This window comes from Nannospalax galili, unplaced genomic scaffold (genome assembly GCF_000622305.1).
Source record: "Nannospalax galili isolate Female #2095 unplaced genomic scaffold, S.galili_v1.0 scaffold863, whole genome shotgun sequence".
In the NCBI taxonomy this organism is placed as follows: domain Eukaryota; kingdom Metazoa; phylum Chordata; class Mammalia; order Rodentia; family Spalacidae; genus Nannospalax; species Nannospalax galili.
The window spans coordinates 406,140-422,324 of NW_008349676.1; the positions used below are offsets into that span (position 1 = coordinate 406,140).

General features: G+C 39.3%; 1 protein-coding gene across 1 annotated transcript in view; it reads left to right on the plus strand.

Annotated features, from left to right (window-relative positions):
* LOC103745148 (spermatogenesis-associated protein 16-like) overlaps nucleotides 1-16,185 on the plus strand; it is a gene marked incomplete at its 3' end in the record, with an annotated part of 90,435 nt that overhangs the window by 53,795 nt on the left and 20,455 nt on the right. Inside the window, exon 2 of the mRNA XM_008847049.1 lies at nucleotides 1,000-1,145. Within this exon, the coding sequence (XP_008845271.1) occupies nucleotides 1,000-1,145 (146 nt within the window). The remainder of the gene's footprint in view (nucleotides 1-999; nucleotides 1,146-16,185) is intronic.

Here is a 16,185-nt window from a genome sequence, read left to right on the forward strand (position 1 = left end):
AACATTTTATACCAGAAGATAGCCACTGCCACTTAAAAAAATCACAACAGTGTTATGTAAAATGCAAAAGAAAATATTCCGAGCTATATCATTGCAGCATTCAGGATTCAGAATGCAAGAATTTTATACTGAAATATATGTAAATGTGCATGGAATCCAAACACACATTTATTCTCTCTCACGCCCCTCCTGCAGCATGAGCACACATCAAAGTACAAAAAAGTCACCAAACAGGTATTCTAAATAAAGTCAGTGGACTGAAGTGGGGTTTCCCCTTTCCCAACAGCCTTCGCGCCAAGAACAGTAAAAGATGCTGAGAAGGAAGAAGGCTCTCTGATCCATCCTGCCACATTTCTGACGCTCCCCAAATTCATTCTTTTCCTCCTCTACAGTTTATCTATGTTGCCCAGAAACCACTGGCTTCCTGGAATTTTTAATAAGAATTCCACATTCTCACCATGTTTCTTAGCTACTGTGGCCTCTGCCAATAAATCCTAATAAATTTTCACTTCTTTTCTTTCAATAACATCCTAGAGAATATGATTCAGACTCAAATTAATCACCGATCATGTTAATGGCTCCTAGGTGTTAACTTCTGATACCCCTTATTGTATTAAATCAAACTTGATAGTGAGCTAGATCATTGTTCCGTTGGGTTTTGACAAAACGCACTGGTGTTTAATATGATTTATACCTAGTTTTCTCCTCATATCTCTGCTTATTGTGAGCCCTAGATTTAGAACAGACATCCTTAGCAAATGGCAATCCTTTATTATCTGTCACACTTCTAAAACATTTTATAGAAAATTTTTACAGTAAAATACGTCACATTTTTATTATAGTCACACAATAGTGAGCAGGAACAATTTAGCTTACAATCAAAATATTAAGATTTTACTGTAGTTTTTAAAAATTATGTGTGCATATGTATGCTTTGCTTATTTAAGAGATATCTTGCATAGCAATACTTTCACGAGACAACGTTTTACCCTTTTTAAGCTTTGCAGCAAAGGGGCAGTTCTCGGAAAACCCTTTGAAGCACACGCAGAAGATATAGCAAGCGTGGCGAGTTTCATTGAGACAAAGCTTGTCACATGCTACCTACGGATGAGGAAGCCTGACCTTGCCCTGAGTCACGCACACAGGTAAAATGAAGTACTAATGTCTGTAAGTAAGAACAGTTGGTGCAAGCAGAGAGTACTAGCTGAGCTTATCTGATCACCTTCCACCTTATTTCAACTTAAAGATGAAACAGAAATGATATGTACCACTTAAATTTTTGCAAGCTAAGCGAATCATAGAGCCAACAAAGGGGATCTCAAAGGCCAGAGGGAGAAAGAAGGAACTGTTCATAATGCAAGGGCAAAATAAAAGGCAAATAATGAGTAAGGAATTGTTGCAAGAAAACTAAAATGAGAACATGGTAAGTGAGGGAGATGATGGCGAAGGGTGAGATGGGTTTTTTTAACTGCAGAAATGATGGGGATCCGGCAGAAATTCTGACTGTAAAATATATGCCGAGACCTCAAAGTTCATGGCGTATTTGATTATAACATGCATAGCTGATTCAAAGGATGCCAGCATCCTTCAAACAGCTTTCTGAAGGTGTGAAATATTATTATCTATGTCCTTGAAGATTTTCTTTTTATATTCATGTCCTTCTTGAGAGTTCAGTCTCATTGTTAGGACATGGCTTTCTAGAATTCCCCAAGGCATGTGGCGTACCTCTCCCACTATGAAAGTGGAGCTGTCCTATTTCCCAAAGGTCTTACTCCCATGAGTAATAATCCATTTTAATCTGTAGCAAGAGAAATTGATCGTGTTGTTTTTCAACCATTCCTTTTCTTGAAGTGATTACTCCCCCTTGCCTGATTTTCCTGTGCTATTCCCCTTTCTAATCTTACATCCTTATACTTCCTTTGAATACAAATGGCAAAACTATTGTCATATGAAAGGTGAATGGTTGCTTCATTAGTAGTCAATGGAAACACAATTATCAATTATATACAAGCCCGTGTGTGAGCAGGAGATCTGCCAACCTAGGAAAAGTCATTTACAAACCCACATCAACTCGGATATAAAAGTCGTGCCCAAGAATTTTCACAGCCCTAAGAATGGGCCTGACCTGACATTAAGGAACTTCAGACAACAATAGCACTTTGAAACTCACAGATAACCTTCTTGAAAGAAATTCTAGCAGGTAGTTAAGCCACAGAATCTAAAGATATAATCTCTTTAACTCTTTAACCCGCCCAAAAAAATCCTTCCTTCTCTCATATATTCACATTTTATGCAACCATAGTTCCAATCTAATATCAGGACACGAGCTCTGTCGAAGAATTTTGTTCTATTTCTATTTCAAAGAGGGATTACTGGAAAGGTAACACGTATTTCAACATACCAAAAATATTGGGATGTTCAGGTTATTTGGAAGTACAATGTGGAAAATTCGTTAAAATCAAGACTAGTTTTCTAGAAAATCTATGGGCATATGTAAGGAGTAAGTTGAGATGCTCTGAAAATAACTATATGACCCCTCCTTTGTGACCTTAGAACCACCAAGATAAGAAATATCTCTTGTAAGTCAGAATGGATTGATGGGATTTTAATTCATATTTAATAATGAAAGTACCTTGTGTAGTATGGTCATGTCAAAATTCAAATCAGTTTATTAAAACGTGTAATGGGAACAAAGGGTCAAGAATCTCTCTATAATTCAAATGAAAGAACGATAGGCAACAGCTCCCAAAAGATGCAAGAACCTGCTTCAGAGTAAGGCGTTTTCTGTTTTAATACTGAAAATGCTGTTTCAAGACCTTGAAAAGTACTGAGGGAGAAAAACATAATGATGAGTAATCATATGACAGTCTCTGTTATGTTGGAATTAATTTTTGCATACTTCTTTCCACTGTAGAATAGCTTTTGTTTCTAGTTCTAAAGGTGAACAGTAATTAATAAATGCAGATCACCAGTGGTTAAACGATCAACTTATACAATTAAGATAAATCTATTATTTTTCTGGGCACGTCACACTGCAGAATCACAGAATCCAGAATTTGTGATTTTCATTATAAAACATTTGCAAAGACCCCACGTATTAAAAAAAAACAGAGTCTGAAATATAATCAATAAAGACATTTCAGAAAATTAATTAATCAAGATATTTAGTTTATAAATAGCTTACAACCATTAGTTATACTCTGCAGAAGTCGGCATTGTATTATTGCCACAATGCAATAGTTGATACTAATCATGAATCAAAATTAAAATATTCCTTTTTGCATTTGCATTTGCTGAAGCATCCTTTCTTTAATTTTATGTAAATGGAAAGTCTATTCCATATCTTTAAGAATCTTGTTAAACACAACAAAATGGCTTCAAAACCATCAGGTAGTTTTGTTTCTGATAAGAATAAATGCATATTGTTTTGTGATGGAGAAGACTACAAGAACTGTAACTATTTGATATCAAGATCAAGAAAATACATTTGGAAATCAATCAGCATGTATTGTTAGTTAAATAGTGTGGTACAAAGGCTCTAGAAACAACTATTATCAAAACTGACTTTTTTCCTCTTCTTCTAACAAATACAAAAAGACAAAAATGGATATCGGGTTTTTTTCTTCAACCAAAAGTGATGCCTAGAATTACCAGAAGCATCAACATTGCTCACTGCATCAAGCCAGAGCCATTGATGACTAGAGGCTGCTTTGAAGAACCATGAAGCCGGTTCCTAATGATGACCATCCTACAAAAGTCCTGCTACAACTTCTTTCCTATTATATAATCATATTTTGATATGCCTAACTGTACAAGCATATCACTTTTCTGTGTTCCACAGTTAGTTTTTGTTTGTTGCAGAATTTTGTTGCCATGACGCAGTAGAAAAGATGACCACTAACATTCCACATATGAGGAAAAGGTTCAAATTTTAGCATTCATAATACACTTACCTTTCTATCCAACAAGTACTTATTAAATCCTTACCAGAAAGCTTTTCCTGTGATAGACAATGGACAGACTGCTATAAACAGGAAACACATGGTAATTTTATGATACAAAAGCAGCACAGTATCCTGAGCCAAAGCACAGAGTCTGGACCCTGGCTACCTAGATTTAAAAACCGACTGTCCCTCTCACAGTTTAGCTTGAATCTAACTTTTTATAAGATTAGGTTATAGTAACAGTATGTAGTTCACAAATATTATCTCACACTGTTTTATGAATAATTATGAATCCATGGACTTTTTATTCCAGCCACGGTAACGTTACTGGTACTAAATCTACTTTCCTATTGTACACAACTATAAAACTCAACAAGATGCTTGAAGCAGTCATTTTCAGGAACTGACTGTAGGAAACCAGGATGCCAGGCCCTAGGGTGAAGTGAGCCTAAAACTTTTTTTTTTTTCCTGGTCTTTGTGAGACAGGGTCTCCCTGTAGCCCCAGCTGTCCTGGAACTCACTACGTAGACCAGGCTGGCCTTGAACTCACAGAGGTCCGCCTGTCTATGCCTCCCGAGTGCTGGGATTAAAGGTTTGCGCCACCACGCCCAGTGAGCCTAAAACTTTTATATCCAGTATGCATTCTCTGCTAAAGGGAGGGAGGCTGAAAACAATGGCTCTAATAATCCCTGTCTTGGAGAATATTGTAAGACTGCCAGGAGGAAGCGGCCTGGTCATAAGTGCAGGCTCCCTGCTCTATGGAAAAGCGTCAACAACCCTTAGCTCATCTCCTTGTCCTGAACAAATAACTCAGCTATCCTTAGCTAAGAGATTAGGCCAGGTTAAAGGTTTACTCTTGAGCTAAAAGCAAAACGTTTACCATGCTTTTAACTCTAAGAAAGAAAACATTATGGCCAATAAATTACCAGATGGGCATTGATAACTTTGAGTAAAAGCTTAAGCATCCTTCTAGCACCAACTAACAGACTAAATGTCCTGTTTCTTTGTACCCTAAATCTCTGTATGTGACTGCCATATCCCACGTGACTGCCAGTTCCTTTGGATGTATAAAAACCCATCTGAATTTTAAAATAAACAGCTTATTAAAAAGACACAAGTCCCAGGGTCCAAGACCTTGTCGCCGACCAAGCCTCTCTGCCCCAAAGCCAGTAGGTACCCCGCTGCAAAGCAAACCCGAGTCCTGACAACTGACCACTTTTCAGAGCAGGAGAAGGAAATGCACAATTATCTCAGCTTTTGTTGGCTTATTTTCTTACCCTACTTGTGGTACCACATCAGACCTTTTGTAGTTTTGCTGAGTTGAGGAGGCCAAGATCTGAACACTCTGCTGACAAAACAGCTGTCATTTACAGGCCAGTGACCAAGGAGGCATGACAGGTTTGGGGGACAGAGTCTGTCTGAGGATTCATTGCAGGTCCTTGGCCAAGGTCTGAAATGTGCATATGAGGAGTAAGTGTCCATGCAGCACAGATTTCCTGCTAAAGAACTGGTATCAGTTGGAAGTGCTAAATGACCTGTACTGCCTAGACATGCTGGAATATCAAGTGGAGGAGACCTAACAGCACATGCTATACACTAACCTGAGATCCAGAAATGACATACTTTAAGAATCAGGACCTGCAGAAAGGAATTATCTCAGGGTTACATTCAAAGCCAGAGTTGGCCTGCTCTAATAAAGAATAAGTGTGATAAGGGAAGAGTATCTGCCATTTAATCCCCTAACAGAAAACAAACAAAACAATGCTTGGCAGTCCTTCAGGAAAGGGTCATCTTCCTGAGCCCCTAGAAAGCTTCATTAAGATGTGCAGCATAAAATTTAAAATTACCATATATGCAAGGAAATATGAAAATTAAACTGATACTTGAGAAAAATAATCAATCCATGACAATAGTTCCAAGATGACCCAGCTATGGTAATAACTAGATGAGGATTTTAACAATGTCATTAAAAAAATATATTTAAGAGCTCTGAGACAAAAGTAGCTTTAACTAGGGAAGAAAGAAAAGCTTAGAAAACTATACACAAGGCAAAATGGAAATTTGGAATAGATTATAGGTAATATCTGAGGTAGAAATGTTTATTGATTGCTTTTTATCCTCAGATTGGAGACTGCTAAAGAAAGTAAGTTGGAAAACAAATCAGTAGAAATTACCCAAAATGAAGAACAGAGAAATGGAGGCAGGAGAAGCAGAAGTTCAAGGTCCTGCTCCACTGCAGAGGACCACCATCTCAAAAAAAAAAAAAAAAACTTAAAGAGCTTACATATTTCAATATTTGACTCTAATACCACAAAGGTCTACAAAGGGATGACACTGAAGCACATTTTTTGGACTTTTTTTTTTTTTTTTGAGACAGAACTCACTATGTACACCAGGCTGGTGTTGATCTCTCAGTCACACAGAGATCCATCTGTCTCTGTTTCCTGAGTTCTGAGATTAAAGGCATTTGCCATCATGCCCGCCTACATTGAAGGATTTTAATGAAGTTGTCCAATATTAATTCTAAATAGGCCATGATAAATTAAGGATGCCTGTTATAATCTCTAAAGTTATCATTCAGAAGCATTTGAAATGGAGCTACATAGTCAACAATCTGATTTAAAAGACAAAAATATTTAATTAACTGAAACTAAACTAAGGAAGGAGAATGTGGGGGAAGAAAGAATAGTTCCAGCACTGAAAAGCATCAGAAAGGTGAAGAGTTCAACCAAATCACACCATCAATTATAGTAAACAAGTAGAATTTAGCTGAAAATTTGAGTTACTCAGAGGCTGTCAGTCTGGATTACAATACACGGTCATCAATATCTTATTTGTAGGAAGCATAAGTTTTAAAACAAGGTGCAGGATACAACAAATATTAAAAAGTTATTTTGTATTAAATTTGCTACATTATTATCAAAGCAGAGTTCAAGAAAAGCTAATTGTCAGAGGAAAGTAATACAATTTCAAAACTTTCGAATTCTCACTTAGCATAACTATAGCAACAATGTAATTAAATTAGAAATCAGTAATAGTTAAAATAACAAGAAAGTTCCTCCAAGTATTTGGAAATTAAACAGCATGTGCCTAGCTAAACTCCTAGGTTGAAACAAAAAAATAATAATAATAATAATAATCCAAAGAATGGTTTTAAATCTCCACATGATTATTTACTGGCCTTGGTTCTCACAGTTATTTTTCTTTGCCTACATTTTCTTATTTATAAATCCCACTAAATTGCTTAAAACCATCTCTGACTCTCACAAGGTAGCTGGTATGTTTTATTTCAATTCTATCACCAACAAATGGAGATTGTTTCCAAGGTGAAGGCCACAGTAGGAAGAAACACTATTTCCAAAGAGAAAACTAATATTTATTAATGTATTTTTATTTTACGTGTGTGAGTGGTTTGCTTGTATGTTTGTAAGTACACCCGTGGTGCAATGCCACAGAGGCCAAAAGAGTGCATCAGATACCCAGGAACTGGTTAACTGGACTACAGTCCTCTGCAAGAGCAGGAAGTACTCTTAAACCCTGAGCCATCTCTCCAGCCCCCGGGGAATTAATATTTTTAAAAATCATTTCTGAGATTCCAAATACTTAATACAGTAGATAGTCGGAAAATGTCTATAAAACACAACTTTTGCAGTATCAGTCTCCACAATTTTGAGGATAATTAACATGATCAGAGGTGGACGTCAAATAAAGCATTACAGAAGCTCATGGGCTTCAAAACAAGCTGATAATAATAATAGAATGAATGGGAATTTTGCAAATTTCTTGCTAATCTCAAGAAGCAATATATCTTAAATGTGATACTCTCCCCTTTTTCAACTGAGTTTAAAATTTGACTATTAAGTTAAATAGGTCAATAAAATTAGATAAAAATAACTCCAATAATTTAAATGAACTTAAGTAAAAGGGTATTACAATTCTGAACATATATGCACCAAGCACAGGTACATTCAGTTTCATAAGAGAACTACTACTAGATATAAAACCAAAGACTAACCAGAGATACTGGGCAATTTCAGTGAAGGGGGATTGAATGCAAGCAGTAAAAAGGGGAGAGGGAAAATGAAATACAAAGGATTAAGTGGTGTGGGAGACAGGAAGGAAGGGTGGAGGAAGGCCTGTGGAAAGAGACATTAAAGACCTTTGAAAAAGCCATATGGAAACCTAGTAGTGTAGAAGTTTCCTGAAATCTATACATATGAACATATAAAAATAATTTAAATGGAGTTATGCTATAATGGGTAGACAATGCCTCTCCCAGACACCATAGGCTAACCAAGTGCTAGGTATGGGTTACCCCTTTTCAAGATGTTGGTCATTAGGGTCCATAGACCCTCCCGACCCCCAAATATTAAAGACTCTTAAAATTGCTCTTGGTTATACTCCAAAACATGATGTTAAGACTCTACCACCAAAGACATCACATGCTTGAGTCATAGGACGTGAAGAAACCAAGCTGGTACTGACCGGGAAGCTTCAGCCTTGCTGACTAGACTTCAGAGTATTGACAGGTGCTGTGCACATTACTGGAGGAGAAAAGTAATCAACAGTCTTACCCAGCTGGGAATACTTCAAGCTACAATAATAACCTGCCTGGCAAGACATGCCCACTGGTGCAATACTGGCACAAATGTTATGGGTGTAACCATCCACCCATTGGATTTAAAGTCTGCTAAATAGATATAGTAATTAACTGCCCCCTGCAAGTTCTTGTCATTATATCCATAGATTGGTGGACCTCTTCATCAGAGAAGCTTTTTTGTGGTAGATGGTAAGTAATACAGAGACCCACAACTAATCAGTGTGCAAAGAATAAGAGATTGTGGAGTTCTCAGCTCTAAGTGGGACATCCATATCATCTCATCATTATGGATAAGGAGTGGGTAGATTCTAAGAGCCAGAGGTAGTGCAAATCTTCAGTTAAACAGCACTCGCCAGACATGGCAGGGCCTTGCACACATGAATTCACAATGGCTGTGACAACACGCACCAGACCTGCACCAGATCAAGCCAATAAAAATCCCAGCATGGACGGGGAAGGGTTCATAAAATCCCACCCCTAGCTGAAGAACCATTGGCAATTGATGTCTGCTAGGGGAGAGAGAGAGTCAGTTTTCTTCAGGGATGCAGCACTGAGAAACCATCCATGCCCCAGCAGATGGCCCTATACCAATGTACATACAGACAACACTAAATGGACTCAGTGGGTGTTTTAAAAAGTTCATGAAGTTGAAGGGCTGGAGAGATGGCTCAGAGGTTAAGATCACTGACTGCTTTTGCAGAGGACCTGGGTTCAGTTCCCAGCACCCACATGGTGGCTATGAACCGTCCTTAATTCCAGTTCCAGGGGAATCTGAAAAGCCCTCTTCTGACCTCTGTGGTATTGCACAACATGGGTGCACTCACATACATGCAGGCAATACACTCATACACATAAAATTTAAAAATAAAAAGTACATGAAGTTTGAAGGGAAAAGTCATAGGGAACATAGGGGAGGAGTTAGAGGGGAGGGAATTGGGAAGTAGGTTGGATCAAAACACATTATATGCATGTTTGAGAAATTCTCAAACAATAAAAAAGTTAAATTTAATAGGTCAATAGAATTGGAATAAAAATAACTCTAATAATTTTAAATGTACCTAAGAAAAAGTATGATACTCCAGTAAGACAAAAAGAATATTGATAGAGCCAGTTTCTTTACAACAGAAATTGAATAGGTTGTTGAATACCAATACCGATGTGGGTATTGCGTATGGAAGACTAGTAACTGGGAACATAAAAGAAGAGAGTACAGATGAATGGATAGACAACAGATAGACACATGGACATATCTATACCCTGGGTAACTCATAGTGTCTTGCTTTGGGAAAACATGGCTGATTGCTTTGATGGTATTTCTATTCATTTTTGAAAGACACTGTATTGTTCATACTCACTTTCAACTCTTAAGAGTTCCAAGTTAGAAAATTCCCGAATTCCCTGTTTCTTCCTAGTTATCTCCATCTGCGACTCCCCACCTAACTGATTGCTCCTTTGGATCAAGTAAAATAAAGGATCCTGTATGTATTTGTGTGTGCAGGTATTTGTTTGTGTATGGGCTTGCAAGTGTGGGGAGGGGTAATAATAACTCACAGCACTGTCATTTTTTGGTTGTGAGCCTGAGCCTTTAACAGCTGTGCCAGCTCTCCAGCCCATAGCACTGTCATTTTTAAGAAGCTTGCTTGGATTTTTGGCAAGTTAGTCACTTTGCCTCTTCAAGCAGTTGGATACATTAAAATACAGTGTGGCTGGACTGGAGAGATAGCTCAGTGCTTAAGAGCACTGACTGTTATTGCAGAAGACCCGGGTTTGAATCCCAGCACCCACGTGGCAGCTAACAACTGTCTGTAACTCCAGTCCCAGGGGACCCAACAGCCTCTTCTGACCTCTGTGGGCATTGCACGACATGGGTGCACTTACCTCCATGCAGGCAATACACACATACACATAAAAAATAATAATAATAATAAAGGTACCTCTTAAAATTGATGGAGGAAGGAGGTCATTTGAAGAAATGTACCAATTCATGGCAAGCCAGCCAAAATAAAATAAAAATAACTAAATAATAATAAAATTTATAAAATACTGTGTGGGTCATTAGTATCTCTAAGCCTCTTGTTATTGTACCCTCATAAAAGTAAATCTACTATAAAAAGATGAATCTACTGAAGATGACATTAAATACTCCAGGTTTTTCTTTAAATTCTATAAGGCATATAAAATAGGATGATTTTCTGCAGAGGAGCAAAGATTATGCACATGCCTCATACTGTAAGGACCACCAGGACAGCTTTTTGGACCACATTGAATATAACAGCTCTTGGGCAGCAAAAAGAACAAGCGTTCATTGAACACCTACCCTGAAGTCATTATGAGTTAAGCACTTGATTAGTCCTTTCCCTTAATTTTAGTGAAAGACTGAGAAGAGATCGTAAATTAGCCCATTTGACAACTTGGAGATGGTTTTCTTATTACCATCATTTAGGTAAGGAAACATCCCAGGACACCGCAGGCTTTTTCCTTCCTCCCCAAAATGATTGTCTCATCTTTCTTGAAATCACTCCATTCTTCTAATCTGGAGGAGTGACTTGCAGTCGGGGTGCTACAAGGGTGTAGTGAATGTTGTCCCTAAAATTTAAAAACTCGACTTATGCTGCTACTTGATTCTCATTTGCCTCATGTACAATTTTCTGATATTTAGGAACCCTTCTTTGCAATATTGCTGCAACACAGCATTTAAATGACAAGATTCCATCCTAAAACATATCTCTACCACTTTCCTTCCCTCCCTGACTCCCGAAGTCCTGCACCTTCCTTGTGACAATCACATGAATGAACCCAAAAAGCTTTGCAATATAAATATATAGCCTATTTGTCTAAACAATGGGCAATGAGGGGAGGAGACCTACTACTGTTGCTTTGCTAAGTGGCCATGTGGTCAAACCACCATGTACGTATTTATGTTTATACCCATAGATTAGTGCTGCGCTCAGCCTTGACCAGAGAAGCTTCTTTCTGAAGTAGGCAGCACTTTTGGTCAAAGTGCTGAGAATAAGTGACTGCTGACTACATAGCTCTAAATGAGACTTCTGTATCACCCCCACCAAGACTCAGAGAGCATCATGGAAGAGTGAGTGGAAAGAATGTATAAACCAGAAGATGGGGAGGAGTTCTGCCAAATGCTGTCTTCTGAACATGACCTGGCCATTGCACTCATGAGCTCAGAAAAACTGTGGTTTCCTGCACAAGACCTGCTCAAAACGGCTTGTCAACATTCCATCATGGATGACAGAGCACATGGAGCCCCACACCTGCCTAGGGAGCTATTGGCAGTTAATGGTTGGTGAGGAAGGGGAATTCCATTTCTTCAGTGATACAGTCACTGGTGAGCTGCCCATGATTTCACTCATGCTCCTGAAGGCATCCCTAACTAAACTTAGTGAGTCATTGAGAGAGAGAGATAGACAGAGAGACAGAGAGAGAGAGATCAAAGTGGGGGGGGACTTGTTGGGAAGAAGGGGATCACTAGGGGTAGGAGTGAATAAGAGGGTTAGGGAGTCAGCGTGATCAGAATACATTATATACACATGCATGAAATTTACAAAGAGTAAGTTTTAAAATATCTTTTAAAAAGCAAAATTAATTACAAAAACTAAAGTGTGAGAAAGAGATAATAAAAACTAAAGCAGCCAGGCATGGAAGCACATGTCTTTAATCCCAGAACTCAGGAGGCAGAGACAGGCGGATCTCTGTGAGTGTGAGGCCAGCCTGGCCCACATAGTGACTTCCAGGTGGGCTGGGACTAGGGAGACCCTGTCCAAAAAAAAAAAAAAAAAAAAACCATATTTGGGCTAGAGAGATGGCTCAGCAGTTAAGAGCACTGGCTGCTCTTGCAGAGGACCCAGCTTTGATTCCCAGCACCCACACAGCAGATAACAACCATCTATAACTCCAGTTCCAGGGAATCAGACACCCTCTTCTGACCTCCATGGGCTTTGCGCAACACAGATGCACTTACACAAATGCAGGGAATACACACATATAAAATTAAAAATAACAAAATATTTTTAATTCTTTAAAAAAGTGACTAAAGCAGATAAATTCCAAAAAGAATTAAACTTAGCCATCTCATACACAAAAAATACAAACGGCTGCATGTCTTGAGATCATCATTTGTTCATCTTAGTAAGAGCACAAGAAACGGGAACCAGAAGGCTTAAATATCTTAGAAACTTTGACTGAAGATAGGAAGGGAAGAAGACAAGGGTCTATAAAGAAACAAAAGCATTTTTCTGTATTGAAGTCTGTTGACTGAGCTGCCTTCACACCCTCAAACTCAAGTGATCTTCCCACCTCAGTCTCCTGAGTGTTCAAACTATAGTCATGTGCCCTACGGCCTGGCTAAGAAAGGAAAGTTTCCAAACACAGAAAATGGCAGATTGAGCCTCTTTGACTTTTCGGCTGTAGGGAGTTTCTAAAACTGTCAGCTTCCTTGAGCTTGTCCAAGTTGCCAAGGATATGATAAAGTGGTCATCTTTATGTTAAACAGACTTCCTATCTATCGTGTAAATGTTCACATTTGTAATTTTTCACTATAATAGACCCTGAAGTGTATTAAGTGAAATAGCCCTAACATTAGCCCTCTCGTGTGGCCCCTTTTCTACTGTTCCAATCCTCCCAGGGCTCTTTCACCTTTATATGCAGGTTGACTACATTTTCTATGCGTATGTATGTTTTGCCATCATGTATATAAGTGCACCCATGTCTTGCAATGCTCATGGGGGCCAGAAGACGGCATTTGATTCCCTGGAACTAGAGTTACACAGATGATTGTTATTCATCATGTGGGGGCTGGGAACCGAAGCCAGTGCTCTTAACTGCTGAGCCATCTCTCCAGACCAAGATGTTATTTATATCTTAACGTTTGCACTTTTCTAGCAGTCTATCCCGGTCCTAACTCTGAAGGCAGTGTCTGTTTGCCCTTTATTCTTCTTGTCCGTTTACTCATGGATATAAAAGTGGTTGAAAAAATGGACGAAATTCAAATGTCATGGAGTGAGATGTGCATATGGCAGCACCTCTCTTTGACATTGTTATTGGCTTGGCCCCTGCTCTTGATTTCCACACACTCCTTGGAAACCAGGCTGAGGGTGTCAATCACTTCCGTCAAGAACAAGCAGACTGCACAGGCACTTTTTGTGGAAGACTCTGTTCATAAATTATTTCAAGATGAATTTTTATATTTGTTTCCCAATTTCCAATTAATATACCAGCTCCAAAATCCATCCTGATGACTGGAACAAGTCATTTAGCCTTTCTTTAAAGTCTTTATAAATTCCCTTTGGGTATTAAAACCATTCATTCACTTATGTTTTTATTAATATGTTTTGGTCTTTGACAGTTTCATGCATGTATACAATGCATTCTAATTACTCTCTTCCCCCTTCTCATCTCCCTCCCAGCCCTACCAGCCCTGCCTTTCCTGTTGCAAATCTCTTTCCCATATTCATGACTTTTGTTTTGATCTGTACCCCACAGAGTTTAACTAAGGCTGTCTGTATGACCATGGGTTTGGTTACAGCCTGGTACTTGGCAAGGTACCACGCCTCCCTCTCTCCCAGAATCTGCTAGTTGTCAATAGTTCAGCAGTAAGTGGAATGGTCCCAAGGGCCCCTTTCCCATCTGTGGCTGCCAGGCAAGCCTGATTTGTATAGGTCCAGTGCCAGTAGGTACAGCTGCAGTAAGTTTATAATCACCATGGCCATGTTGTGCTGAGATAGTTCATGTTCCTTCTTCCTGTCTTCCATCTCTAACAATCTTTCCACCCGCTTTTCCACAATGAGCATTAAGGGGGTGGTATTAATGTCTTATTTATGGATGAGTCCTTGTCAACTGTGCTTTATTCTTGTACAGCTATGGGTGTCTACGTTCAGTTCTTTCCATTTGACTGCAAAGAGAGGCTTTTCTAATTAAAATCCAGAGTAATCTTTTCCTTTTCTTTCTTTTTTTTCTGTCTTTTTGAGACAAGGTCTCCCTGTAGCCCCAGCTGGCCTAGAACTTGCTATGTAGACCAGGCTGGCCTTGAACTCACAAAGATTCACCTGCCTCTGCCTCCCACGTGCCGAAAGTAAGGGTGTATGCCACCATGCCCAGCAGCTTGAGAGTGTTCTTTGCCTGTGTGTAGACATCTTCTTTTTTTTATTTTTATATTTTTATTTTTTGAGACAGGGTCTCCTGTAGTCCAGGTCTGCCTTGAACTTGCTGTGAACTCTTGGTCCTTCTGCCTCCAGCTCTGGAGTGGTGGGATCACTTGATTACATTACACCATGCTTCATTCACTTAAAAATTTTAAATATTCTAGAGTATATAAGTAATGTAGCCCGAGGTAAGAGTGAACAATGAGAACAGAAGTGGTACGTTTGTTACCACTTTCTAACTATACAACCAACTAATGAGTGTGGAGTTTTAGGTGGTCAAGAATTAATTTAGCAGCTGTAGTAGAGCTGCAAGTGTCTTTGTGACTTAGTGAAACTTGCTTCAGGAGCCAGAGGCCTAGATTTGAATCCCCACAACTTTGCTAGCTAGTCTTAATTTTCACAAGTCACATAACTTCCCTTTGCCTCAGTCCCTGCATCTCTAAATAAGTTTCTTCAGTGCTTTTCACGTTAGTAGAAAGATATTGCATATGTGAAAATGCTTTGAAAACTAAACACTTCTGTGCAACCCTGAGCCTTAAGGTCACCGTGGTGTTTTATTCTCAAACATGCCAGCTGCTTATAATGCATGGTCTTTTGTGAGCGTGTCTGCTCTGGTCAGCACACTCAGTAGTCATGTACAAAGAGGGAGGGACTTGTGATGGTCTCCGTGAGGGTAGGTTTGCCTCAATATGCAAAAAGAGGGGCTGGAAAGAGATCGGAGCTTAAGCATGTGCTGTAGAAACATGAAAACAAGAATTCAGGTCCCCAGACACTCACGTAAATGCTGCATAAGTGAAGTGGCCAGACTGTAATTCCAGCCTCAGAAGGTAGAGATAGGGTCTCCACAGCCAGCTGGCCAGCAAGACTGGCCATATTGGGAGGTCTAGGTTTGACAGAGAAATCCTGTCTCAATGTGCAAAGTCAAGGAAGATTCCCAACATCATCTTGGGTCTGCATGTGCACATGCACCCACACGTGTGCCCACACACTTGCAAAATGTGCATACACACACATGAATAACACATATATACTTGCACACACACACAGGAAACATGGGGAGAAATGTGCAGAGGAACTTCAGAAATAGTTGTAGGGACCAGAACTAAAGCTGAGGAAGTCTTGGGACATGCAGTAAACGGATAACTACTGATGTCAAAGAGTTCAAATCCATTAACTTAGAAGAAACTGGAAAGACTACATATGTTCCAAATTTAACACAGTTTGATGGGACTAAAGCTCAAATGCGCTGACTTTTCCTGCACCCGGACTGAACTGTAAAAGCAATGCCAATGCTCTCAGGGCAACTTCCAATGTGTTTTCTCAGCCAGCACCAGTACTAAGGATCTGTCTGGCACTGTTGGCTGGAGGAGTCACTGCAAGGCTATTACATACGGGCAGTAGCAAGAGGCAAACTCAGATCAAGCCAGTTTCTGTAGAGCAGAGTGAAAACACGGTCCCGACATTGGGGTCCATTCAGCTTACGGCT